The sequence below is a fragment of the Cygnus atratus genome, chromosome 12, assembly GCF_013377495.2.
Source record: "Cygnus atratus isolate AKBS03 ecotype Queensland, Australia chromosome 12, CAtr_DNAZoo_HiC_assembly, whole genome shotgun sequence".
In the NCBI taxonomy this organism is placed as follows: domain Eukaryota; kingdom Metazoa; phylum Chordata; class Aves; order Anseriformes; family Anatidae; genus Cygnus; species Cygnus atratus.
Genome location: NC_066373.1, coordinates 9958908 through 9985921, shown reverse-complemented (window position 1 = coordinate 9985921; position 27014 = coordinate 9958908). Strand labels below are relative to the sequence as shown.

Here is a 27014-nt window from a genome sequence, read left to right as displayed (position 1 = left end):
CACTCAGTACTACATGCAGCCTGGAAAGATGGAGACAGGCCCAGGGACTATTTAGCTACCTTGTGGATACCAAGCTTTTTATCAATGAGACAATTCTAAAAGTCCAGATGTAGGAGCTTGTGTTCCCTGCACAACACGGGCTACGGTAGGGTACCTCAGACAGACGATAAGAAGCCCAGCTGCAAGCAGTGGGAAAAGGACAGGCTGGGCAGCCTGGCAGCAGAGCCCTCTTGGGTGCAGTGCCTGGGGCATGGCTGCAGGGAAGTACTTTGTCCACTTGGGACCACAGCTCTACATTCCCTCCCTGCACATTTTTGATCTCAACTTTGTACTTGGGCCCCTATAGCAGGTCCTGTTTCAGATGCCAAAGTTTCTTTAACCCTATGTTTAGACACGAACAAATAATGTCAAGGTTATCAGGCCAGGTGACTGACCTACCCAACAACTACCCTACAGGCAAGAGACATTTGCTTGATGAACTCCAGCCATGTAATTTTGAAACTGGTATTTACAGCGGCTGAACTTTACCCTCATCCATAGAAGTGAAGTGCAGCATGTGTACTCCTTCCTGCCAGAGTAAAAGGGTGCCCAGGCACTTGTATGGTGTTGCTCTGCTATGTTTATTTCAGCAATTAGCTTTGTAAGCTCGCCTGAAATATAATGTAGTCACATAAGATAAAAGATGGAGACTGGGAGGATGAGGGCAAACTGGACTCTTCTGACAGAGCCCAGGTTAATTGACTCAGAGCACCTAATGCGTCCTCAGAGGCTCAGCCTAACAGAGCCTATGGCTTGCTACATTCCCCCTTGATTTCGTGGGGATTAACTGTCCCCTCACTTCAAAAGCCAGTGGTTCACAGCCTAGCGCTGCCATATGTTTTCCTTTTTATTGGTGTGAGGGGATTACATGTTATTTCACATCAAGAGGTTGGAGGCAAAATTATTGTTGCTATGCAACACAGCAATTATGAAGAAAAAGGTCTTGCAGGCACTTTGATGGGCCCTGAAAGTCAGTAAATGATGCTACGGTAGCTGTCACAGCTCTGTATTTACTATGCACTAAGGAACACAGCTCATACAATCTTAAGAAACTTTGAAACTTCAGCAAAGAGACCAGAGTGTTGAGGAACACATCCAGGGGTGGCAGTCGTAGCTGGCTACTTCTGGAAGATACCGTTCTGAATTGAGTAATGAAACTGGTGTGCAAGTCTGGACATAGAGCAATGGCTGAGTTCACCTCCCTGATTTCAGGTAGTAGTTTTTGTATCCAAATACTTGCTTTTTTCTTTTTACTGAGGTAGAAAAAAGGCCTCACTACTTGGGATGCTTCTTGGCTGCACTGTATCTGAGTAACCATCTGGCTAGACTATTTCCTAAGGTTGTGAACTCGAGGGTTACTGGAAACAGGTGGGTAGGTCCTGGCAGCGCAGACAGCAGAGGATTAACAATAATACAATCCCAGCTAATTCTAAAATCCTGCTGGAATGAATTTACCAGTACCATCTGGCTGTCATTTGATAAGGAATGCAAAGGAGCATTTACCCAGCTATTGATTAAGAGGGAACGTTATTCCCCAGGAACAGAATGGCTTAGTGGTCAGATTAATGTCATTTATTGCTAACTAGATTGTCATAAATTACACTGTTTGTCAGAAAGGAAGGTTTTGCTGACACAAAATCACTCTTTATACGACTAACCCTATTATATTAAAACCATGATTTGTTTTTAACAAGAGAATTGTTATTTGTCAAACACATCCAGAACTGGATTACCCAATTAAGACTTTGCAAAATGGCAATAAGTCTACTAGCAGTGATAAAATCTTTCACTGTCCTTCACCACTACACTGTTCTCTTTTCTGATCACAGTATTGATCCCAGACAAACCAGAAACCTCCTGATTCACTGAAAGCTGGGGTTCGGATTAGGCTCTGCTTGTGCTTTAAATTTTCTTGGACTGGAAATGAAAAATAGTCTAGGATCCCAGCAGCACCATTTTTCTATATGGCAGTTGTACTGTGGACAGTGCTGTTCAAAGGTAAAGAATAAAACATTTTCTCTACATTTTTGTATCTCACCTGAAAACTTCTTTAGAAACTTTGAGAATTCACACATAGCTGTTGTGCTAAGTTTTCAATTTTAGAAGCAAGCTTACAAACAAAGTCTTAAAATACTAATTAAAATTGTTAACCTCTGTCTTTGAAACACTCGATTACTATTAAGCTTCACAAGCCTTGTGTGTGCAACAAGACAGAAGTTGTGACTTGCTCCAGACAGTAGACAAGGCAGAATGGCTTCATTATCATCCCAGCACACCCAAGAGCCTCCCTGATGATGGGTTCCCAGTGTGGCTGGGTGGAAGAAGCACTGGTCCCCCAGAACTTGTGAACTACTGAACTGCATGAGAAGAGGAGTTAGGCTGTACAGACTTGTAGTTTCTTTCATTACTGACATAGCTGGAGGGGGAAAAAGAAATTTTGGGCATACCAGCCCTTCTTCACAATATGGAGACATGAAAAGCAGATTGAGGTGAAACAGTGAAATAATATGAGCTGATACGCAAGATCCTAATGGAGAGGCAATATCACAGATATGGTTCCTGTACACGTGGTATTTTATACATACAATTTCATTCCAGATGGAAGGAGAACTAGACTTACTTTATAACGTTTTCAAATGTGCCATTTAAAAAAAAAAAAAAAAAAAAAGGAATTTTTGGCAGACCAGTAAGATGACATAAATACAGACCAAGCTCAAAACTAGACTGGCATGTTCAAAAGGCTACAGACAGTACATACCCAGGACAAATAAGCGTATTTTTGAACTTTCCCAAACATTCATTATAGATGTTCATTAGGCATATACAAAAACATTGAAAGAAGTTGTTATAAAACAACAGCTCTGAAATTCAAAGCTCAAAATGAAGCATTAGCCTTTACTGTCTTTTCCGTGAATTAGAAATAAGATGCTAGTTATCAAAATGCAAAGAAAACATTACCATGGAAGAGCTGGTATATTATTTTTCCTGATTCCTCAGTTTGGTCTCAACTGTTTTTTCCCATATTTACCTTGTCCTTGAATTCTCTTTCAGGATAATAAAATCTCAGTCTGTGTGCAAGAATCAAGACTTCAAAATAAAGCTCCCCAATGATATTCATATAAAATAAGACTCAGAAAACGAAATAAACCTTGAAATTATGTCAATTACGTCAAAACAGAAGAGTAAAAAATAAAGTAGAAGAATTGGCTGGATGAACTTCTGTTTTGTTTGCCATCTACTATACTTTGATTACCAAACAGGCTAAAAACGTCTAATGATTCTGTCCAAGAGTCTTTGTTCCAGTGTAAGAGGAAAACAAGTCCCCTTCTGTCCCAAATACTTGGACTGTTAGTGTCCTTCTGTGATACTCTTGGGGTCTATGAACTCTTCTGTCTAATGTGCAATATGTCCAAAAGAATTTAACAATGAATTTTGAGTATATAATGAACAATTATGCATGGAGGATAATCCCACCAAGTACTGTAAGAAAACATTTTTCCTGTCTGCCATCAATCCTTCAACTGAATCTTGGTTGTCTACCAAGGGTCTTTTACAGCGCGATGTTCTCGTCACAATTTTCAAAAGCAAAAACATTAAAAAAAATAGCATGCCTGAAAAAGGCTTCAGGACCTAAAGTTTCTACCTTAGGCAATGTCAGATCTTTGAAAAGACATGTTGCTGCTCCTCCTTCACATGCCTAACCATGCCCAAGGAAAGGCTGATGCACTTCCCTGCTGTTAGGCACTCAGCAAAACAAAACCTTCCTCCTGGAAACAGACCCTGGAATCTCATTCAGGCCCAGTTTCTTCTTTGATGGGGATGTTCAAAACCTGCTAAAGGTTTGTGCAAACAGATCAAGTGGGTTACATTTCAGTAGGTGTGGCAATTGCTGCCAATGGTATGAAGCTGTAAAAACTGTTACAGCACTGCAAAGTTGCTGAATGTGACTGCTCAGCCTAGAATTGAGATTCTTACCCTTTCATGCTTTAAGGGCTTTTGAGAAGGATGATCAGGAGTTTTTGCCAAAATGCTGCAGGCATTTAATTCTGAAAACTAATTTGTGAATTGGGTGCTATGCTAATAATGTATTCCAACCCCAGGCTGCCTGTAATCCCTCACAGACTCTCTTCTCCTTGGTTTCCCATTAGCAGAGCATCTGTCTTCTCGCTGCTTTATTGTTTGCTCTCTGCATGGGACCCTTACTACATGGGACACAACAATGCAAGAAATTCATAAGGTCACATTAAAAGAGGGAGAGAATATCAAATTTGGTTTCATGCAGATGGGTTTTTGTTGTTGTTTTACCCACACATCTAAATGCAACGATTAAACTAAACTGAACAAAATGGGGCCTTCACAGGCTCAGAGATACAGGAGCTTCAGAGCAGGTGGCAGAGATTAAACTAAAGCAGAATGGTCCAGAACTTTACCCTTCATCTCGCCTGAAACCCTTTCCTATATCTTCCTGTTGCTTTGTTCTGTCTTGGTGCCAGTAAGGAAACACTAACACAGCAGCGTATCTTCATGCTTCTGTGTTTCCACTTAGTTAAGTTTGAAGGACATGGATAGAGCAGAGAAGGACTTTGTGTTCTCTCAGAGTTTGTTGGGCTGTGCACAAAACACTGCCAAAACTCAGGAATTTAGCTGGTAACTAACTTTGCCTTAGCAGTCAGGCATTTCATCGCCTCTGAGAAGGGAACAGCCATCTACTTTATGGGGAGCCTACAGAGATCCCTAGGTGAGCACTTGCCAAGGATACTTTGATTAATTATGAGTAAAATAATGATTTTCTTAGCTAGATCTTCCTTAGTCAATCTCCTGTGGAAGCTTTGCAGTGACAATGAACAAGAGAGAAACCTGAAGCAACAAATTTAACTCAGCACTGTATCATACAGTGCAAAATCTGTGAACTCAATTCACATTGTACAGCGCCTTCAATTGCGTAGCACTTATACTCTTGCTATGGCTTATTTATTGTCAATGCTACCATCTATTATGCACACTGTGAAAGAAACTGTCTAGAACATATCCTCCTGAAAAAAATCTGCATTTTATTCTAAACAGTTGTTGAAAGATTTCAATTCAAAACATACAGCAACTAATACCAGCATTTACTACAGAAGTGGAAACACACTACTTTCTCACGTGTTTTTTTTTCTAATGCTCCCATAGAAAAAAATTAATGCTGTCTGCTTACAAGTGTTTGGCAGGAGTTCCACATAATTAAAAAGAGCTCTAGTTCCTTTTTAAGTGTGCTTCAGTTACTGTAATTTATTTTTCAATGTAATATTAAGAAAAAAAGGGATAATCTGACTTTTTGGATCAGCATCTCAAGAGGAAGTAGGGGAGTGACTCTCTGACATGAAATCGACTGGACTTCGTAACACACTTTTCACAACATGCCACTAGCAAATGTGAAGTACGGGATAGCTGCAAGACCTAGTCCGTAGTGGTAAGTCTCAGAAAATAAATAAATAAATAATCTTTGTCTTCCTTGTCTATTTTGTCATGGCTCAGAGAGTGACTCCCGTGACCCACTCAACAATCCATAACCCAATTCAGGAAACACCAAGCATCCTCTTAGCAAATACAGATCCTACACATTGACATTCATTACATTATGTTTATCTATATTACCATCTGGGTCTAGGTACTGCCTGTGTATTGCTCTTTTACAAACCTGAGATTTTTCCGGACTCCAGTTGGTCTCCTGTTTCAAAACACCAATTTTCTTATATTAGCAGCCTACAGTCTGCCATGCCATGCAATGCAATGTTTGCAGAATTCAGCCTTATGTTTCTCAGCCTTGGTGCCAACATTTTAACATGGGCTTTAGCTTTAAAAATCTTGTCCTCTGGGATGAATTCCTGCGGGAAAATCCAGCTCCTCCTGAAGTCTATGGGAGTTCTGCCACCAGCTTCAGTGGCCTTGTAACCTCTTGATGTGGGATATACAGCAGTACGGTATGGTACAATGAGAGGTGAATCCAGACTGCCAGCTCTACACGCTCCTCTGGGTGACTGAGATAATTAAGTCTAAACTGCACAAGCCAGTAAGTATCTGGCTATCCCCTAAATATTGTGAAATTTGTATTTAAAGCCCATCTGTAGGTTTGATGCAACACTTCAATTCAGAATATGCCAATTAATCATCACTGCTGTCAAATCTGTTTATAAAACAAAACCTGGACCACTGGTATACTATGAACTGTCAAGAAAAAATAAGGAAAAGCAGTATTCATTTTTTTTTTTTTGGCAGGGAGGGGATGAAGCAAGACATACAAGTAACAACTTGAACCTCACTCCCTCTTGCACGGATTACAGAACATGCTATAATCTGTTTGCCTTTGTTTTCAGGGATAGTGTTTGGGAGCACAGCAAAGCCCAGCATTCATGATGCCTTTCACTGCGTGTGCCGTGGATCTGTCCATGTCTGATTAATGCTATCAGCATTCTGGAACTTGAAGGCACCTCCTGTCCCAACCCAGAGGGTCAGTGCCTTGAAACTGTTCACAGACTTCCACACACTTCTGTCTACCAGGACTATTGCAGCAAATCCTTGTCCAAGCTTTCATTCCATTATTCTGTTGAACACATCAATAAACAAATGTGTCTGTCTGTTCTTTGGCTGGCGAATGCATTTTAATAGCGAGTCTTTGAAATGCAACATCCTCACAATTATCTAGAACTATGTTTGCTTTATGATTTCCCTTAGATATGAAATGGACATAAGCTGCAACTTTAATCATTTACCTTTTCAACTGGAGTCAATTTTTTCTGAGAGAGTCTCACTTAGCAGTGATGGGCTCTCTGGCTAATGTACTAGTCCCAGTGCTCACCTCCCAAGGGGATCTCCAAACATTTATACTCGCTGAGATGGAAAATCAAACCCCTGACTCCATCTGACACCAGCTTCCACCACTCTAAATAAAAACTATCTTCCTAGGGCCCCAGTGAGTGGGGCAGCCATTTCCCACACTGCCAAGCTTGGAAAACAGCATGTGCACACACTGAGAAGAATAGTCTCGTTATTATTAATATTTACATTGCAGCCCTGTATGCCAGCGGCCCAAATTAGGGTCAGGGTCTCATTGTATTTGGTGCTTCAGGAGATGAAGGTGCAAATCCTGCTCCCAAACACCCACTGCCCAGCTAGTCCTGCATTAGCATCCCGCTCCATTTCCCCCACTGCCCGCGGGCTGCTTGCCCTGCCCTCCCTTCTGCCACAGCCTCAGCCCTTGCCTCTTCTGGAAGGAAGCCAGGGCAGGAGGCACACAACAACCATAGCGAGGGCTGGCCGCACTAGGGGATAGGAAGGGCAGAAAGCTGACACCCCAAGGCCTCCTGGAAGCTTGCAACATCCTAAGTCTCTCTTTATGGTTGGCATGTGCAAAATTACATTTTTAGAGCCTTTCGCTTTGAGGATTTATGGGCAAAGTGACAAATCTTCCCCTAGTCTTACTGAAATGGATGAACAGGTTTAGATGAAACTTTCGACAATAAATGACAGCAGAGCTGGCCAGAGGCACAATCCTGGCATGGAGAAATTCAGCCTAAAAGATTAAATTTGGCAAAGTTGTTAGAGAAAGAGATAATCTTGAAAGGGGAAGTTTTAGATGACCTTAATGCTATGCACTGCAGCTTGTGGTGTCTGTAATAGGCTATTTCCATAGCATCGGAGTGTCTTCCAGTAGTGCATTAAGCAACGTAACTAACATCTGTCGCAAGGTTCATTTTCCCTCTCATCTCCTCCCTGGAGGGAAATTCTCTAATTTCTTAACCTCTGCTGGACCCCCACTCAATAATGTTCATTATCTCAAGAAAAAAAGGAAAAGCCTATCAAAAAGTTAAAAAAAAAAAAGAAAAAAGAAAAAGAAAGGCAATAATAGATCTAAGATTCAGGCTGCTTTAGTGACATTTTTAAAGTCTTTTTTGCCAAGAAAAACAGTAATTTCTTTTAAATTTCTTTACGTGATATTTGAGCATTGAACAGGAAAGACAAATTAAAATTATTGAGCTATTTTTCCTTCACCCTTGATTAGGCAGCAATTTATCAACAAAATGGAACAAGAACATCTGACTGGGATTATTTATTATACAGTAAAGCATTTATTTTTTGTTCACTTCACCAGGAACAGTGTCCTTGTTATGGCTAGTTAGCCATCTGTGTCCTAAAAGCTTTCAGGGAAGGATTAAACTGTCATTTGTTTTATTTCCTTTCATGAAATAACTGTCCTAACAGGGCTGAGAAAAGAGCTGGGTATTGCTGGATTTGCTACCTTAAGGTGGCATGAAGAAGAGTGACTGCATCTTCCCTGGAGCTAAAGCAAACCAGGGAAAAGTTTTTTTATTTTGTTTTCTTCTTTTTACTGCTCTTTTTACTGTCCAATAACACAGTATCACTACCCAAGTGCTCCTACTGGAAATTGCACAGGTTAGGCAATCTCTACACCACGCTTAGGTGGAAGTGGAATATCTGTGATTTATTTATTTTTTATTATTATTTTTTTTTTTAAGTCTGATTCATTGATCACATTTAGCCAATATGGTTTGGATTTAAGCAGTGACAGAATTTGCAGCTAATCGGGGGGAACCAGGAGGCTGACAACAAGTGAAGAAAGCAGAGTAATGCCACGCCCTCTGCTCTAGTGGGGGTTTTCCATCCCTAATGCATCGATTCAGAGCCCTGCACACAGGAAGGCTGGCACCGTTCTCAGAAGGCCGACCACAGCAATTCCATGTGGCATCTCTTCTCCATCTGCAACTCCACCAGTGTGCCTAAAAACTTCTAGCATTTCTTCCCTGGAAAGAATGAGCAAAATAAACTGCCTGATTCAGAGAAAGATAATCTGTGCCCTCAGTAAGAGCAAACATGTGGGAAAACTATTTGTTAGAAGAATGTACCTTGCGGCTATTGCCAGAGGTTTTGATGGGTGTATCTGTGCTTTGGATTGCTTTATGGCTCCACAGTGGAAATTGCTCATAATGAATGATAACATCTACATTTCTATAACACCTTTTCCAGAAATTAAAAGTACTTTTCAAAGAAAGGGTCAGATTTGGAATGCTTAACACTAGCAGCTCCTCATGTCACACTTTCACAGATGATTTTTTTTGAAACAACTTGGTAGACAAAGCTCTCCGACGCTCACCGTGCTTTAAGTGACAACTGAGCTCTCCTAAAAAATGCGAGCCATTTCACCACTGAAATGCAACTGCTTCTAGGGTGGAAGGGACACACCTTGAGTGGGTGGCACCAGCACTGTGCTAAACCTTGAAACAGACAGTTTAGCCAAGGAGGGTGACCTCTGCTCTTACAACAGGTGCCGAACACTTACAAGGATCGGATAACAGCATTTCTGAAGGTCTTGCCTTCAAGGACCATCAATAATACTGCAATGAATTCAATGTATCACCTTTGATAGAGAGAAAGAGCTGATCTGAGAGATAAAGTACCAGGTATCTTCTGTGAGCTACAAGGTGCAGTTCTAGAGACTCCTTCTACAGGAGTTGTTCTGACACAGAGAACAGCAGCACTCTAGAAGTAAAATACTGATACATATGGCAAAAATTTAAACTTTTCTAAAAGTTCCAATAAGTAGAAACCCATAAATAATATCCATTCTTCCCTAAAAAAGTATCTCCATTGACTGTTTCACAGCAAGAACCAGTTCAGCTTTCTTGCCTCGTCACTGTTCCTGCCCAACTTACTGCAGGGCCAAAGCGTGGTGCTGCTTCTTCCCTGTGCCCGGCCTGGCCTGCGGGACATCCCCAGTGCTGCCGGGGGTTGGTGAGGAAGCACCTGGAGCAAACCGATGAGACACACAGCAGTAGCAGGGGGACGGACAGCACCGCCCCATGCTGCCTGCTCCGGGCACACAGGAGCATGCATATAGGCTCTATATACATGCAGCTGCTATAGGACAGGATGGAGGCTTGCAGGAAAGAGGAGACAGTTCTTTGTGAGGGACCTGTGGAGCCAGGGCTCCAGAGACTGTTATAATGCATGGCAGCGCCCATAGTTCTGCTTGCTTCTGTGTGCTCTTTTCGGCCTGCAAAGCGCGCATGGCAGTGGTCAGAGGCCACAGTGCAAGATTAGCCTAATACATCCAAAAGGAAAAAAATTTTACACAAACTCCTACCCCCATCTTTGACTTCCCTAACATCCTACTAGTGTACTGTCAAAAAAAAAAAAATACTGCACAGTATATAAAGCTGCAGTAAGATTTGGAGTTACAATGAAGATTTAAATTCTCAGTTACACAAGAAGAAGCATTTGGCTACCTGCTTTGGATGGAAAACACCTCTTTTTTAGACAGAACTGGAATCTTGTAGTGGCTAGGAACAAAACCTGGGGGCAAGAAGCAGTTAATATTATTTCCTTTTAAAGGCTACTCTGTGGACTTTTCCTCTGACTGCTACACTTTGAGCTTTTCAGTCCTCAGGACTATAAAGTAGGCAAAGTTGTTTGATTTTATTAGAGAAACAAGGCAATTCTTGGTATTCTTGCTATGAGGTCTGCTCAAAGGAAGCTAAAAGAGAATGAAATCACTTTTTGAGAAGCAGCGAGTTTAACACTGGCAGGGATAACATGAGAATTTAATTTCTTTTACTGCCTTTTGCTGCACTCCCTTGGTCTGCTTCTCTCTCATCTCCCTGTGCCAGCAGGAACCTGCTAAGATGCACCCATAGGAGGCTTGGGCTTAAAAATCGATGCCTGGAATGTCTCAACTGTTCCTTTACTTGCAGAAAATATATTCTTATCAGATCCTTAACCTCAGTTTTCTTGAGAAAATCACTGCGTCTCCCTTCAGAAACCTACTGCAGCATGTCTAAGAATTAAACAGTTCCACCCATCCCCTTTGTGTCCCTCCCCCCCCAGCTGAATGTTCTCCAAAAAGATGTAGATTTTTAGATTTTTGTCATGTTTAGGCTGAAATAACAAGTTAATAACAACAATCACGTCATTCAACCTGGATGAAAGGTTTTGGTCACGGTCAAAGTACATTCCAACAAAGTAAAAAACAAAAATCTCAAAGGTTTGAGCCCCTCTATCATACACTCCACTTTTTCTCCCTCTTCGTACACTTCTGCAGAAATGGGGGAAGGAAAGCTGAAAATAGCATGGAAGAAAAAATAATTTTCTCTCCTAAAAGCAAACAAAACAGTAACACATTTCGATTATAACACAAAACGTTTCTGCACAAAATACAATTTGCTCTTCTCAGCAGCCTCCAGCCGTGGTAGGCTGAGAGTAAAGGTATAACATATGAAGGCAAATACAGCCTATATTTTAGGAATTTCCATTATTTTTATGGATTGCATTGATGAGAAATGCATTTGCGTACTCTGAACTGCCAGTAACATTTTTGTTGTGGGATATACTTTGAGTAATTCCTTTGCAAAAAGGATGGCCATATTTTCATTAGAAATGGAAAGTTGTTCTGGAAGACCAATGCTTCTAAATGAATGGTATTTCAATAAATAAAGGTGCTGTAAATTCAACATACTGCTTCTCCAATTCATCATCCTATAAGCTAAAATATATCAGTTCAATTCCCAGCCATGCTGTCCCCTTATTCTTAATTATAAATGGCCTGCCACTTATCAAATCATTCTCTGTGTACTGCACAATCCTCACCCGTAATTGCACAAATATTTTATTTTTGGAACAACACAGCTCAGCAACAAGCTCCATTTTTCTTTTCATGACTCAGTCTCTATTAAAGCACACCATTTATAAAAGCTCTGGGCGCATGGAGAGAAAATTAGTTGTTCCTCCGTGGCTAACAGTTTTTAGCTAATCACAATGCAGCTCCACATCACTCCTAGCAGAGCAGTGATTAAAACAGCGCCTGCAACAAAGCAACATTGTACACAGCGATGACGTGCTCCAGTCAAAAACGTCTCCCCTCTTGTTGTGATTGGTATTCCCCAGATGTTTGACTTTGAGCTTGGCAGGAGAGCCTTTGTGGCTGCAATTCAAGTCCCAAGCTTGAGCAGCTCCGCTGTGTATTCTCATAATTTACACTTTGTGATGGCTTATGGACAGTCATGTACTTATGTACTTGGTTTCACAGCCACCACTTCAAACCATGGGTCTGATTCTGTCTTCATGGAGTTAGTGGTAAATGCTACCCTAATTCCAGCACTGACAGAAGGATGCCCCAGAAGAGTAAACCATGTCTCAAAGCAAACAACCCAACATAAAAGAACAATTTGGTCTAAAAAAAAATAATGAAAAAAATGCCAAAAGTCTTACTTACTAGGAAGTCTTCTTCACAGTACACCTTGCCATTGACATTGTAGAACGCTTTTCCTCGTAGTCTTCTCCCTGTTAAAACAGTGTGCCGTCAGTTTTTTGTACTCTGCTCTGAAACCCAGTTGTTCAGGATGCCAAATAAAAAGCACACCCTGCTGCACGTGTTAGCATGGCCAGTTCCTTGGCTTCTCTCCTCCCTGCAACGTCCATCCAAATAAATGGATGAGGATTAGGCTCCAGTCTCCATCCTGCATTCACAAATTCCTAATCAACTAAACATTACTTGTAAGCAAAAATGATGGAACCCAGATCATTCCAATTCCTGGAAATTTTGAAATCTAAAACCAATGAAGATTATTCTGGACGAAAGACTTATTTGTAAATTGCAATAATCTTCTTAGCAAGTGAAATCACACCTAGCATAGATCCATTGGAATCAACATCAGTGATGTACTTGTCTCTAAAGGACCACAAACATGGAATACAGCATATGGATGTGCCTGTCACCTTTAAAAATATTAATACATTAATCACTGTCACAACAGCCACACCCAGAGCTTCCTGTGATATTAAAGCAATACCAGGCATATATGATGGAGAGGACAGAAAATCACACTGAAAACAAGAGTGTTCATTTTCGAGTTTGAACATTTGCTATTGCGTTAAAGCTGGCTGAACTCTACTGACAATGCTTGTGATCATCATAAACTGATGGCTCCCTTTAGAGTTAAGAAATACACAACAGACTCAAGAGAGTCCCAGCAAAAAGGATTTAAAAAAGGAACCCAGAAATCACTGAACCCAACCAGATTTCAGATATGACAGATCAGATCCCTGCCTTATACCGGAGCTGCTACATTGAAGGCAATGAGATTTTATCAATGTAAAACCAGTGAGCGAGGATGGAAACCACTGACTCACCTTATTTCTACTCTGTGTCAGGGTGCCAGTGACCAACGCTCCCAAATATTTGGGTGCTCTTGTGAGCCATTTGCAGCCTTGGCAAGCAGATGGCATGGTGCATACTGTGAGCTGCATACCAGCTGCTGATGGCAATGCACACCAACAGCACTGCCAGGGATACAGAGCAATGAAAAGGGCAAAAGACTGTACTTATAGGTCAACAGACAACCTGTCCCAGGTCACCGCTGAAGCTTTTATTTCACAGAACAAGCTTGGACTTCTCCAAAACAGCGTAGCTGCACCGTAAACACCACCTATTTGTGGAAGGTTCAACTGTCAGGGCCAGCAAGCTGAGCCAGTTGGCCAAGCACAGAGGGGCAGAAGTGCTCTCCACAGTTTCCATAAACAATGTTGAGGAAAATATGATTAATTTTCAGTGTTTAAAAGTGCCTTTTACACGTTGCCACTGTGATCCGATCCTGGGAAACAGTGTGTGGCACTAAAAAGTTGGGATCTGGGCTGATGCTTTTGGGAAATCACATGCTGCATGTGGTCGTCTGGTGGTTTTACTGTCGTGGCAGAGGGAAATGCTTCTTTTGTGTGCACATTCTTGGGCTGTCGATCTCACAGGCTGCTGTCTCCATACTGCTGGTAGGTGGAGTCAACTCTTGTTTGTCTTTCCAGCTGCCTGGTAGCTCTGGTGGGGACCAGGAGCCCAGTGGCGTAGGCAATGCACTCAGACTGTCAATCTGCTCTTAGGCGCTGAGGTAAAACTGGTCCATGCCATATGTCACAGAAACACGACACTGGGCCAGGACAGCCCTCAGGGGACCATGGGGCCTCCCTAGGCTGGCACAGGAGCAACCACCTCTAGATCTCCCCTGCTGCTTATCCAGCTGTTCTTAAACCTGTCCCTTGAAAGCTTTGTCACTGCCCTTCCTAGCTTGCTCTTGGTCTTTCTCACTGAAAGCACAGGCTTCTTTTCTTAATATCTAACTGCAGTTGTCAAGGACGTAGTATCTTTACACCCTCCCTATGCAGATGCTGAAGAAGCCATTTCCCACTTGACTGCCACATCTCCCAGCTCACGGTGCTGAGAAGGGCCCTGTATAAAACTATAAATATGCTTCAGGTGACCTTCAAGCGCTGGTCAGACCCTGTGAGGACCTGCTCGAAGTTAAACCCAGGTGCACCAGCAGCACCACCACCAGCCTTTACCTCAGGTGCCAGCGCCAGCAGGGCAGTACAAATGCCCAAGGCCCACCAAGAGTCTCTCAGGTCTCCTCAATGCCACCGGTTTGTGTGGTGGTGTCGTTGTCTCTCACCATGCCTCTGAGCAGTGCTCATGCCAGCTGCTGGGCAGTCATGTCCCTGTGGGGGTGTGGAGGCCCAGCAGGCCCGGAACCAGGCAAGGGCACACCTGGCCAGGGAAGGAATCTGCTGCCAGAAAAGAAAACTAGAACTGCTGCCCTGATGCCTTTACCCAAATAGAAATGAAGGCGCTAACAATAAACTAACATAAAAGTAAGGGAAGGAAGAAAAGGCAAGAGGTCAGAATGGCTTTTTAAAGGCCATCTCGGCTCTGCCAGTCCTGGCCCGGACACAGGGCCTGCTGTCAGATGGTGGAAGTGAAGTGGCCACTCCCAGGCCGCAGCCTGGGCTTTGATGTGCTGAGGCAGCACCTCGCCGTGCCCACACACACTGCCTGCACAGGTGCAGGGCCAGGGCATTTGCTTCAGGTGGTGAAGCTCTGGCCATCACCCTCACCACACACCCATTATGGTTAGAGGCAGCAGAGATAATTAGGGACAAATTGTGAACTCTGTTGCTGGAAGGATCTCTGCAGGAAAGGAATGCCCTTAGCAAGGGCAGGCATCAGCATCTCCTGAGGCACGGCAGAAAGTGAACGAGAACCCGTGTGTCCTGCTTTAGGTCCCAGTGTGCAGACCCTGGCAGCATTCAGGTTGCAGAAGGACCAGGTCCTTCTATTCTGTTAGCACAGCACTCTGGCAGAAGTCAATGGTCCGAGGCTTCCCTGACCAGGAAGGAGTAGGAAGCCTAGGACCCAATGCAAACACAGCAAAAAGGATGTTTTGGACTGGCTCTCAACGATGCCTGTGCTATCAAACGTGTTTGGCAGCTGATTGCTGGGTGACATGAAACAACCTCACCCCACCCAAGCACAGCAAAGCTGCAAGTCCCTTTGTCAGCCACTGCACAGCTTGTGGGCCACTGCTCACTGATTACACATGGCGCAGCAAATCCTCCAACCTGCCAAACACAGACACCCAACCTCCCTTTCCATACAGCTGATGTGGTAAAAAAGTCTGTTTTATATGCTCACAGAGCAGCACCTTTCTGAAGTGAGAAAAAATACCATTTTCCAGCTGAAAAAAACAAGCTGCCTATTAGGGAACTGACTTGCCTAAACTCATAAAGAAAGCGAGTAGCTTACTCAGATGATAATTACTATTATTAGCAATAATTAATATGATTGACAGGCCTGTTACCTTAGAGGAATTTCATTCAGGGATAGCGCAATAATTATCTCATAAACAAGAAGCAGCAAGTTATCACACAAACAGCATGGCCTTCACTATTTTGGCTTCTACATACTGTGTCTTACAAATAAAGGCAAAAACACACATTCCTTTTGCCCTCCAGAAGCATTTGCTGAACGACAGCGTTGCACACAGTCAGACATGAAGCTGTGTACCAGTGGGTGCAGGGCCTGGTAGGCTGGGACAGCTGCCTGAGCTCCATCAGCCAGGCAACACAGCTTTACTTCTTGAGGTACTGGAGTACCTCCGGGCCTGTGCAGCACTAGCCTGTTCCATGGAGCTGTAGCCTATTATTGTCAATCAAGCAGAGATTTCAAGTTTTTTCAAAAAACTCGCATTGCTTTAGCCAACTGAGTCAAGTGCCTGGCCAGCTAGACAAGGTAAAGACATCCTGCCCACTGGTACAGAGAACCTGCTGCTTGGTTTTCCTTGGAATGACTGAGCACAGCCAAGTCCGGGTTACTATTTGCTTTCATAATAGTGAAACAAAAGTCAGAGTTTCTAACAAAACTTGAAGCAACTTGCAGATAGCTCATTATAATAATAATGAGCACTTTTAATGAGCAGCCTAGCAGAGGGTTCACAAGTATGGGGTTTCACAAGCACTGTGCTTCTTTCCTCTTTTAGCTGGATACCCACCTTGGCACATCTGCCCTGTCAGACCAGTTTTCGGCAGCAGCAGGGAAGAGGCTCGGTTTCAGACCCGACCGGAGCAGCAGCGGGTCGGCCAGGACTGTGCAGGGGGACCACACAGGTCCAAAGACATGGGCAGAACACCGCCCAGCCTGCAGCCCAGGCACAGACATCAAACATCAGCTGTTACAGGGAAGCCCTTCTTTCCCTGAGTGCTCTTTAGCCTCGCTTACTGTAGAAAACAAACCTTATGCACTCAAAGTGACAACACCTGCCCACCTACTAACTTGTTGATGAGGTAGAGAGCTCCAGGATAACAAGGGTCCATCACATCAGGCAGAGACCTTCCCAGTGAAGGAGGAGACATTTCAGGTAGACACTCTACTACTTAGTAAAAAGTAAGCCGGAAATTACTCTGTTCCAAGGAATGATCACAATCGGTGTTTGCAACCAGGACAACAAACATACAAAAGAAAGCACTCTTTTTGGAATGTTCTTTTAAAATATAAAATCAGAAAAAGCTCTAGATCTTTAACATATATTTTCACATTTAACCAGTTTGAAAGTTTCTGGTATTTAAGTGTGCCTAATAATTACTTCCTGCACAATTTTTATGTCCTGTGTGCTGCATCTAAAAGGAAGGAACAGGAGAACTGGTGCTTTAGCAAGGGACTCAACTGAAAGATTGGGCTTGCAAAAGGAAAAACGACCCACAGTTGACACATGCTGTCCACAACTATTCTCTCCAGTCTCCACAACACTTTGCTGGGTGGTGAAAACACACCAGCCAGGAAGCCAAGATGGGGTAAAACTTTTTCCAACAGTTTCAAAAGCTGCTCCAGGCCCTCACGGAACAAAATGTGAATCAGACCGGGTTTTACAGTCTCAAGGAGAAGCTCCAAGTGCTGAAAATGTCCTGCTCCTTCCCCAGCAGCGCTGAAAGCATCTTCAAAGCCCTTCTGGCCGCTGCTAGCAGTGGGGGATTTGCCTACGGGGAGGTGAGTTTATCAAGTCACAGCCTTCAGTGGTAGATCTCCAGCCTCACACGGGATGATGCAACCGAATCAGGGGCCGACCCCCCCTCTCCTTTGTAGAACAGGAGATAGCCACGTCTCACTGTCACAGCATGGTTATTAGAGCTAATTACTGTTTGCAGCATGCTTTGAAGTTGAAAAGTGCCAAGCATTATTATAATATTTTAAGTACTTTGATGATTAAAAACATGCAACTGTTGGGTAATAATCATGATTTACTAGTATTGTAGTGTAAGCAAGTTCATGTGAGAAGTCTGCATTGTCTCAGTGGCTGACGCTACTTAAAAACAAACAGCTCCCCTCTGACATAATGGGAATGCTGCAGCAGTCTCAGCCTCGCCTCCCAGATAACGCCCGGCGCGTCCCTGAGACTACCAGCGTGCTGAAAAAACACACCGGCACGCTTCCTCGCCATCAGGAGCTCCGCTGGGGTATTTTAGATACATGTGCCTCTTGTAACTTCATGCTGGAAGGTTTCAGCATTAGGCGGGGGGAACAAAGCGCAAGATGACTAATAATATCCTTTTTATTTCTCATGTTACAGCTGTATGGAACAAGAGGCCTGTATTTTACTCAGAAAATGTAATTAAAACCTCCCGGTACAGAGCGCAATCGAAGAGGTCGGCTGTATTGCTGCTAGAGATAAGAAAACTTCCTTCGTTAAAGCAGAGCTAATTAAAAGCCTGAACAGCCAAAGCTATCGCCACATAATATTATTTGAGTACCTGCTATTCCTGTTTGCTGCAGACATGCCTGGGTAGGTCTGACCACACACAGACCTCGCCTCTGCCGCTGCTTCTCCCATGGGGGCACGGCCCCCCCCGGCCCCGCGCAGGCAGCAAGGTGCAAGACCAGGCGGGCGCTGCCCTGCTGCGGCATCTCTCCACCAGCTGCAGGCACAGCAGCGGTACTGAGGACATGCTCAAGACCCAGGCACAGCCCAGCGCTGCTCCCAGGAACCTTGGTGAGGATTTCCACACTCTCAAAGTTCTGGTCCACAACTCATGCAGCTTTCTGAGCACGTCAGCCCCTGGCTCTTCATGCCTGACTGACCAACGGATTGTGCGTATCTGTTTTATTTAGCGATGTTAAACATGGACCTAATTGCTTGTTAACAGCTTCAGATGCCATCTCTGCAGCAACTGATGGGACATCAGCATCATTATTGGTCTTATGTTAGCATCCTAAGCGAGCCTCTCAAAGCATTCAGACGAAGTGAAATGTAAATATAGAGGAAGGATTAATACACAACATTTGTTCAAATATTTCACAGCTCCTTAAGAGAGAAGGAAAGTTCCCACATATTACGCCAGGGCCCCATTTCAGTGAAACCAGACTAGTCACAGGTAGCTGAGGCCGAGCAGCAGTTGTGTTTGCTTGCCTGCTGTCCTGCAGCCAGAGCTGCCACTACAAGAAATTCATCACCTGTGGGTCCTATCACGAATCCTGCGCCAGGACAATTGGTGCCAAGAGATCTGTGCTAGGTGCTGCAGACACCATCACGATAGCACAGGGTGCCACAATGGGGCCCCCCGTCCCTAGCATTACACTGAACTTTCGGGTACAGATGCTGCAGCTTTTCTTGCCATGCAAGGTGCCAGCCACTCTCTGAAGAGCATGTGTGCACTCTCTGAAAATACACTGCCACTTAGTTTGCCTTCTGATAGCTTCAGACAGATTCGGATTTCAAAAATGCCAGGTTAAAAATTTAGGTATGCATTTTAGCGACTGAGAAGCAAGGACCAAGAGAACCCAAACGTTGAAAGGCGAACGCAATATCCAGCATCTGATCTGTTCTCTGTAAACCCTGAGGCCAGAACACTCGTATGTCTGAAAAGCAGAAGCTAAAAATAAAATCAGAAGCTGACACTTCAAGAGAAATACCAAGTTTTACAAACATGGAATAAAACCTTGAAAATATTAAAAACCAACAACCCATTTCTGTTACATCCTCTACCAGTTATCACAGGATAAAACCGATGCTGAATTTCATCCAGGAGAAGTATTTTCTTTCACTAAGTAGAGGAGACTCATCTGTCCAGGAATTAAAGATGTGCCAGAAGAAAACAAAAGCTTCCAATACTTTTTATTTATTTGTTACAGTTTCTCCTTGACTCACATTTGAGTTTGGGCCTGCAGTTCTCCACCCCTCCCTCTGGTTTATGAGGGAGATCTGCACAGGGATTTTCTTTCCTTGGGGTTTCTGCTACTCCACCCACTAGAAAATGGGGAGCACCAAGGCTGCTTTAGCTCCTGAATAACTGTTAATTACATTTTTCTTCTTCATCTTCTACAGGGGACTTGCGCAAAGCCACCGAGCAACGTGAGCACAACCTCTCCACAAGTAAGAGCCGGGTCTGCAGAGCCCCGAGCTGGACCCGCGGCCCCAGTTGTGGGGTGCAGCCGCGGGGCAGAACCTCTTTGTACTGGAGAAGGAGCCACCGCGCAGAGCTGCGCTCCAACTCCACGCCCTGCAACTGGGGTGGGTGAAATTTCCATCCCCCCCCCGCTCAGTCCCCTCCTCACAATGCTCAGTTGGTCGGGCTTTGTGAAAGGAGGGGTGAATTTCTAGGGCTTTCAGGGTTTTTAAGACAGAAAAAAAAATCAATGCCAAATTCCTTTGAATAGAAGATACTGCGTGTTGGCAGAAGCCACTTTTCACAGACTGCAGCCGTTTGAAATCTGAAACACTAAAAAGTGGCTACTGTGGATGTGCTGTATTCTTCTTTTCAAAGCAATCTGGCACACAATTTTGGTCCCCCGTTTCAGGACCCAATCCTGCATTCCTTTCACGCTCAGACTCCCATTGACTTTAAGGAATGCAGGATTGGATCCTAAATGTGTGCTTTACTCACACAATAGCTCCTCATGGTTACGATCTATTGAGAAAGGCACACTTTAAAAACCATTTGGAATTGCAGGCTCATCCACCAGGCCAGAATGCTTGTAAAGATCTTCCATTATTTCAGGAAAAATGCTTGGTGTGTGAATTACACACACACATACATTCACACATTTTTCTGGTTTCAAGCTGCAGGCACAGCTTAGCTTGAGATGCATCAAAATATTTTGAGCTGGCCTGATAGCTAATAAAGAAACCACGTGTAAATTCAGTTTTCAAAAAAAAAAAAAAAACAAAAACAAAACTCCAGGGAAAAAGAAAACACTAAAGCAAACATATAAGCAGCTGAATCTTTAGGACAGTTTTTCAGAGAACATTTGTAAAGCCTTTAAAGACCTGCACTGGCTAAGACAAAACAGAGTCTTGCACTGTTATTTTTGAGGATGCTGTAGATTGAGTTACGAGGCTATTACGATGCAAATCTCAAATGTACAAGCTTTTTACTTGGCCATAAACACAAAACAGTATACATTGTCCTTTCAGAAGAAAAGGTTTGCTGCTAAAATAGCAGAAGCCCTACGTAAATAACCAACATTCTTTCTGACTGAGGTCACTGACTTGGCCTATTCAATTCCGGGCTAGTCTGGGATTTGACAATCTAAGCAGGGGAGAGGCCCTTTCCTTTTTTTCAAAAGAATGCTGGGATTTTATTTGAAATTTAAACTCTTGCAAACAAAAGGTGGCATCGTATGCTAGAGGCCTATGAAGGTGGAGTACAGGATGTGTATTGTTTTCTCCCTTTACATAGATTCTTTCAGGAAAGAGTATTCAGAGTCTGTGAACAAATTCTAATCAAATATTATCATCAGGTAGGCAGAAATAGTAAGATATGAATTAACAGCTTTAAGAGATTAGGGGACTTACTTTTTAAAAATATGGGTCCAGGACAAATATAAAAATTTGTGTGATAATTTAAAATAATGTATTTAAAACATCTTTAAAAATCTTAACTGAAAATCCCTCCATAGCCTAAATTCCTATACCAACTCTTATTTGTATGCTAAAAAATTACCTCTTGGTGCAAATTAGCTGTGACTGCAAAGTAGCATCCTTTTCCATCTGTCTCAGGTTGGTCTGTCCTGAAGAGGCAGATGGCAGTTAGCAGTTTTTCCTCCTGGCTCCTCTTGCCCTGCTCTTGTCTGGGCACTCACAGAAGTACCCCCTTGAATAAAACAAGGACCAATTCTTCTTTGTGCTGCTAACCAGGCTCTGCGCTGCCTGCCGCAGACAGCTATGCTAAGCTGACTTTGCAGCTGGTGTAAACCGTCACAGCATCACTAAGTTCGTCACAATTTATACAAGCTGCAGACCTGTCCCAAGGTACTATCTTCACCAGAAAGAACTCCTGTCTTTGCTATGTGCTAGCTCACATGTGGTAAAATCCAGATGAAAACAAGGCACTTTATCATTTTGATGTGTTTGTAGCTCAAGGTAAACTCTAGACTCTCTTCTGCAGTTTACCTTAACCTGCCATGATGTCAAAATGAAAAGCTTCATTACCTTCTTCTCTCATGTCAGCTAGCATGCTGAAGAGAACATCCTTCTATCCAGAAAGCACCCTGTTGCTGCCAAGAAGCCTTGCATTTGTGCTCATACGTTGGTAACGTGTCTTGCTCTGACCACTGTGCAGCACTCATCACCACCAAAGTCAGCAAGCCCAGGACTGGGTGGAGAGGATGTGGAGATATGTTTCTGCCCAACCTAGCTGCGTGACACCAACTGTCAGTCTCCAGCAGGACTATGTAGATAGATAGCTAACATCTTTTGTTACCTTGCTGGAAAACTCCACCTTTCTTGGCAGAGTATCCACAATCTCTGTGCCATGTTTACTCTACTGTGGAATTCTCTCTTCCTTTCTCTGTCCTCCTCCTCTGCTGTCAGGTTATTTAACCAAAAGGTTACTTAATGCTGCAGGGACTAGAGGATCTCTGACCTTTGGTATTTGGGCAAAGTGTTCCTGTGCAGACCATATTATAAACTTCATAGATACTTTCAAGCTTCCATATAATTTGCAGAAGTTAAAATTTGGCAGATGTTTCCTTTCTTTCCCCACTTATGTATTTATTCTATCCCATACCACCCATCAATTCCAGGGTTAAGGCATAAATTATTTCCATGGAGCTGTGACAGATGAACTTACGTTTAAAAGGAGCTGGTAAAAATGTAAGCCAAGCATGTATTTAAAAACAGAAGTGCAACAGCCTGCAGTGATCTAATAGCTATTTTTGGCCTATATGTATTAACTGATACATTAAAATATATTTCTTTATAAGCTAGCAAGCAGACACACTAACAGAGAAATGTAAAATAAAGCTCCAAATGTACATGAATTAGGATTATTTTTTAGGGCTGGGTTCACAAATGCAAGTAGCATCATAAACAATTGAAAAGTGACACAGATCACTGGGTAAAAGCCACTGGAGGCCTTCCCACCACCCAACAAGCTGGAAGGGAAAGGGGCATAACTCTGCCCCCAAGGTAGCTTCCACTGGGGGAAGCTTTCGTGGCTCCATCACAGACCCAGCTTGTTATCAACAATGAATTCAACTTTTCCAGCTGCTGCCTGTGAGCCGGGACTTAAAAGAGTACTTGTCTTATCACGCTATCCCAGGGGTCCCAGTGTCAGCCCATTCTAAGGCAAAATACATCCATCACCAAACCCCAGTCTATTCCAGGCCAAGTCTTCCCAGCTCTGCAGGACACAACCTTCCCAAGCAGCCCTGCTAGCCGTTACCCACGGAACGTGGTGGGTGGTTTTATTTAAGCTCCACTAAGAACCACCGCAATGGCAGCAGCAAGGATCCCTCCAGCACAGCATCCTGTCTCCAACTCTGGCCAAGAGTGGAAGCTACATGGGAAAGAGCCTTAGAAGGAGGGCTCACACCGGCTGATGCGTTCCCAAGAATAACCTCTCAGCTTCCAGCTACCAGCACTTAAGGCCTTCCTGCACCGTGGGTTGCATCAGAACTATTATGTTTAATAGCCTCGCTGGACCAATCCTTCTTTAATTTGTCTAATTCCTCTATGAGCTCATTTATACTCCTGGCCTCCACTGTCCCTATGGCAGTGAGTTCCACAATTTCATTATGCATTGTATGAAGTGTTCCTTTTTGTTTGTTTTAAACCTCTGCTGATCTCAGCTTCTGGTGCTTCCTGCAGAATGAGGCAGCCTCTACAGCCACCAGACTAGAGAGCAGCATTGTAAATCAAACCCTGAACCTTCAGTCTTGACCTGCACCCAGCAATGGACAAGGTGCAGGCCCACAGACACAGCTGGTATTTTTATCTAGTAGCCTTTTGAAACTCCACTAAGGCCCTCATTGTACAACACAGAAGTGGACACATACGTGGAACTGATGGTCCCTGACTCAGAAACTTCTCGCTGTGCGCGAGCTCCCTGCGGGAGGTGTGACTAAGCCACCACGTTCTGCATGGCCTCAAGTTCAGGAACTGTCTTCATGAAAAGTGAACTGCTGTACTCCACACTAGAATTAATTTCTATGGGAATACAGCCAAAAGAAGAAGCCACTGTATTCCAGTAAAACTAAACGGAGAGAAAGGAAAAAAAAAAAAAAGGCATTTAATCCCTTCTGCTATCTGGACATTCAGAGCAGGAATCTACCAGAGACCTGACAACTACCAAAAGTTAGGTGAATGAGGGCACTGCAGACCCCTCACCATTGCCACCAGTTCCTTCTTGCAAGTCCTTATTCTCTTTTTCTTTCCAGTTCAGCCTCAACTAAAAATCATAGCTTAGCCTGGCTCTGAAGAAGATGATTGGAAATGTGATCAAGAGCTGGTACAATGAAATGAGTCAGACGGACAAATATCACCCCTGCACCGAGCGAGATGCAGCATCACCTTCTCTCCTACCAGTTTATGCATAAAAGTATGCTGAACACAAGGAATGGACACAGCCCAATCCTGTTGCAACATGCAACAGTGCCTCAAGGGAGATGAGCAATTTCCCTAAACTATCTTGAGTTGTCTCAGAGAAACAAGAATGGATTTGCACAGGAACAGTTTACTTTCTTCCTCCCAGTAGCATCGTATGCGTCAGCACCTCGCTGTGAGTAGCATCAAAGGGTGCTGCTGCTGGACCTAAACACGCTGGTAGTGCTTGAGTCACATCCAACACCAATGGCACCCATGCGTTTGTGAAACGAAGCTCACAACGCTCACATTCTCATTCCAAGATAAATCTCTGCAATAACATGAGATTGTTGAGATCAGCAGTGCCTAGAGATGGCATCTTGAGCAACAGCTTAAATTCTTTTCTTCATGTGATAATGGAAGTTCATCATCTGTAAAAGGGGAACTACATACATTCTGTCTGAGCACCAAAACTGCTAAGAAGTCTTAGACAGGTTAGTACTAGACAGTGGGGAAAAATCTAAATACTCTCAGGATGACAAAGCATTAAAATGTTCTGCCAGCCCTGAAGCACAGTCTTTGGGTTTAGATTACTTAGCAGGAAGTTTGAAAGAACTGGACAGAGAGACAACTCTTCCCTTGTTCACACTAGTGAATGATTATACTGATGTTAATAATGTCACTCCAGATTTATTCTGCATGACTTCAAACAAACCTTGCAGTATCTTAGACGTGTTTTGGTGACACTCTAGTATACTTTGCTGTTGACAATATACAATTGAAAACTATAATTGTACTGAATTACTGAAATGAAGAGGGGCTTGCCCAGCCAATTCAAAATATAATCAGAAAACTGCCCTCCCAAACGGCCTGTCCTTGATATTTTGTGGCAACCTGACCCCAGTTTCCTGCACAAGGTCACGTTAAAACTAAAAGCACAAGCAGATTCCAAGACAGAGCGCTGAATAGGTAGGACTCCTGATAACACACTTGCTTCTTTTGGAACTCAGGTACAATAAAGATATTGTTCCTTTAATGCTTAGATTTCCTTTTAAGAAGTATGTGAGGTTTCAGCCAATTCTCCCCAATGATTAGTTCAGGATGAATGTACTTAACCCAGGATTCAGCTGGAAAGAGCCCAAGTAGATGCAATCAATTTTCCACTAAATCCACTTCCTTCCCCGCTTCCCTACCCAGCATGAGACATCAGCTTGCCACTACAGCCAGTGGTGACTAAGACAATGAAAACCTCTGCCTTCATCCATGCTTATATCAAACTTAGTTATTCCCTCTTTTGATTTTCCCTGGTTTTCTGTTTTCTCATGTCCCATTCAGTAGCCCAAACCTTGGGCTGGAAGACTTTGGGTGGAAAGGCAGCTATGCAGCAAACCACAGACGCATTGGTTGCTATAAGCACCAAGTTATTCCTTATTCCCGTACAGAACCAGCTGTAGAATTTCACTGATAAATGGCAACTTTCTCCTTTGCACATCATTTACCCCAAGGTTTTACTGTGCCAGTTCTGTATGCCTGCATCTAAGCTGTCCTCTCTCCCTGTCTAACACCGAATTATCTTTACCATCATCATGTAAATGCCACAGTACTTCTGAGATATTAGCCACTGGCCACTTTATTTGAGCCAGCCCCATACACCACTGCCTGAAAAACAACAGGGATGATTTGCTACTAGAATTTTAAAAAGGTAAAAGACATCTTTTCTTTTTTCAAAATCAAGGCTTAGAAAACACAATGTCTGGCTCTCATCTACCTGCCTTCTTAAAAGTTTAAGTAGACAGCTTCCAACCTCATTTCTCCAAGTGTATAAACTCTCCTTTGTTGAATAACTTGCAGAAACAGCAAAAGAAGTCCTGCTGGCTGTGTATTCCTCTAGAACAGCAGTCTCCAAACTTTTTAGATCGTGCTGCCCTATCATTAAGGATTTTTTGAGCATGCACCCCTAACGTACATATACTTATTCATAAATTATATAAAAAGGCTATGAAATTCTAAGGTTTTCTTCCTGCAACCCAGTAGATCATTCAGCACATCCCCCGGGATGCATGCACCCTACTGCTCTGGAAAACACTGGGTTGTTAATACTGATCCAGCAAATTGTTTCCATAGGTCTGAATTTACACTGCTGTGGTTCCTAACGTCAGGAATCCACTGACTCACTCTAAGCTATTTGCATTATTTCCAGGAAGAGTTTTGCAGGGACCGCAGTTGGAAAAACGACAGGGCAGTGTATCCAGGCAGCCAGCAAGGTAACTGAGGTCCTATCACTGCATCCCACCCAATATTAGGAACATGCCATACTTGTGATTTCAAATGCACCGATAGACAACCATTTACACACAGCAGACAGTAATCAAAACCGATTGCTAAATCCATCCATGGTTTTAAATCAGTATTAATCAGACGCCTTTGCTCAGGTACAATTAAAGAGCTGGCAGACCTCCTGTCAGCAGCTGTATTCTTCACGCAGGCAAGCACTGAGTCACCTACACCAAGCCAGCCAGCTGCGCTGGCAGACACCAGCAGTAACTGGTGATTTTATTTCTTCTTACAGGAAAAACTTTAAAAGTATCTTTCCTCAGTTTCTTTGCCTATTTCTTGCCTAGCTCATCATTCGCTTCCATCGTTATTATTCCAAACAGTGCAAATTCACAGGACTGTGGCAAACAGAGTCGAGGCTTGATAGTTTTAGGCAAGAAAAATCAGCCTGGGGGCTTGGGTGGGGGGAAAGGGAGAGAGAAGCAAGCCTCAGGAGGGAACCAGAGCAGGGAGCACTGCAGGAGGCACGCAGGG

General features: G+C 43.4%; 1 protein-coding gene across 3 annotated transcripts in view; it reads right to left on the bottom strand.

Moving 5' to 3' along the window:
- Positions 1 to 27014, bottom strand: part of WTIP (WT1 interacting protein) — a 78836-nt gene that overhangs the window by 13015 nt on the left and 38807 nt on the right. For all 3 annotated transcript variants that reach the window (XM_035543731.2, XM_035543732.2, XM_035543733.2), the window contains exon 3: positions 12305 to 12372. In XM_035543731.2, coding sequence (XP_035399624.1) covers positions 12305 to 12372 — 68 coding nt within the window. The remainder of the gene's footprint in view (positions 1 to 12304; positions 12373 to 27014) is intronic.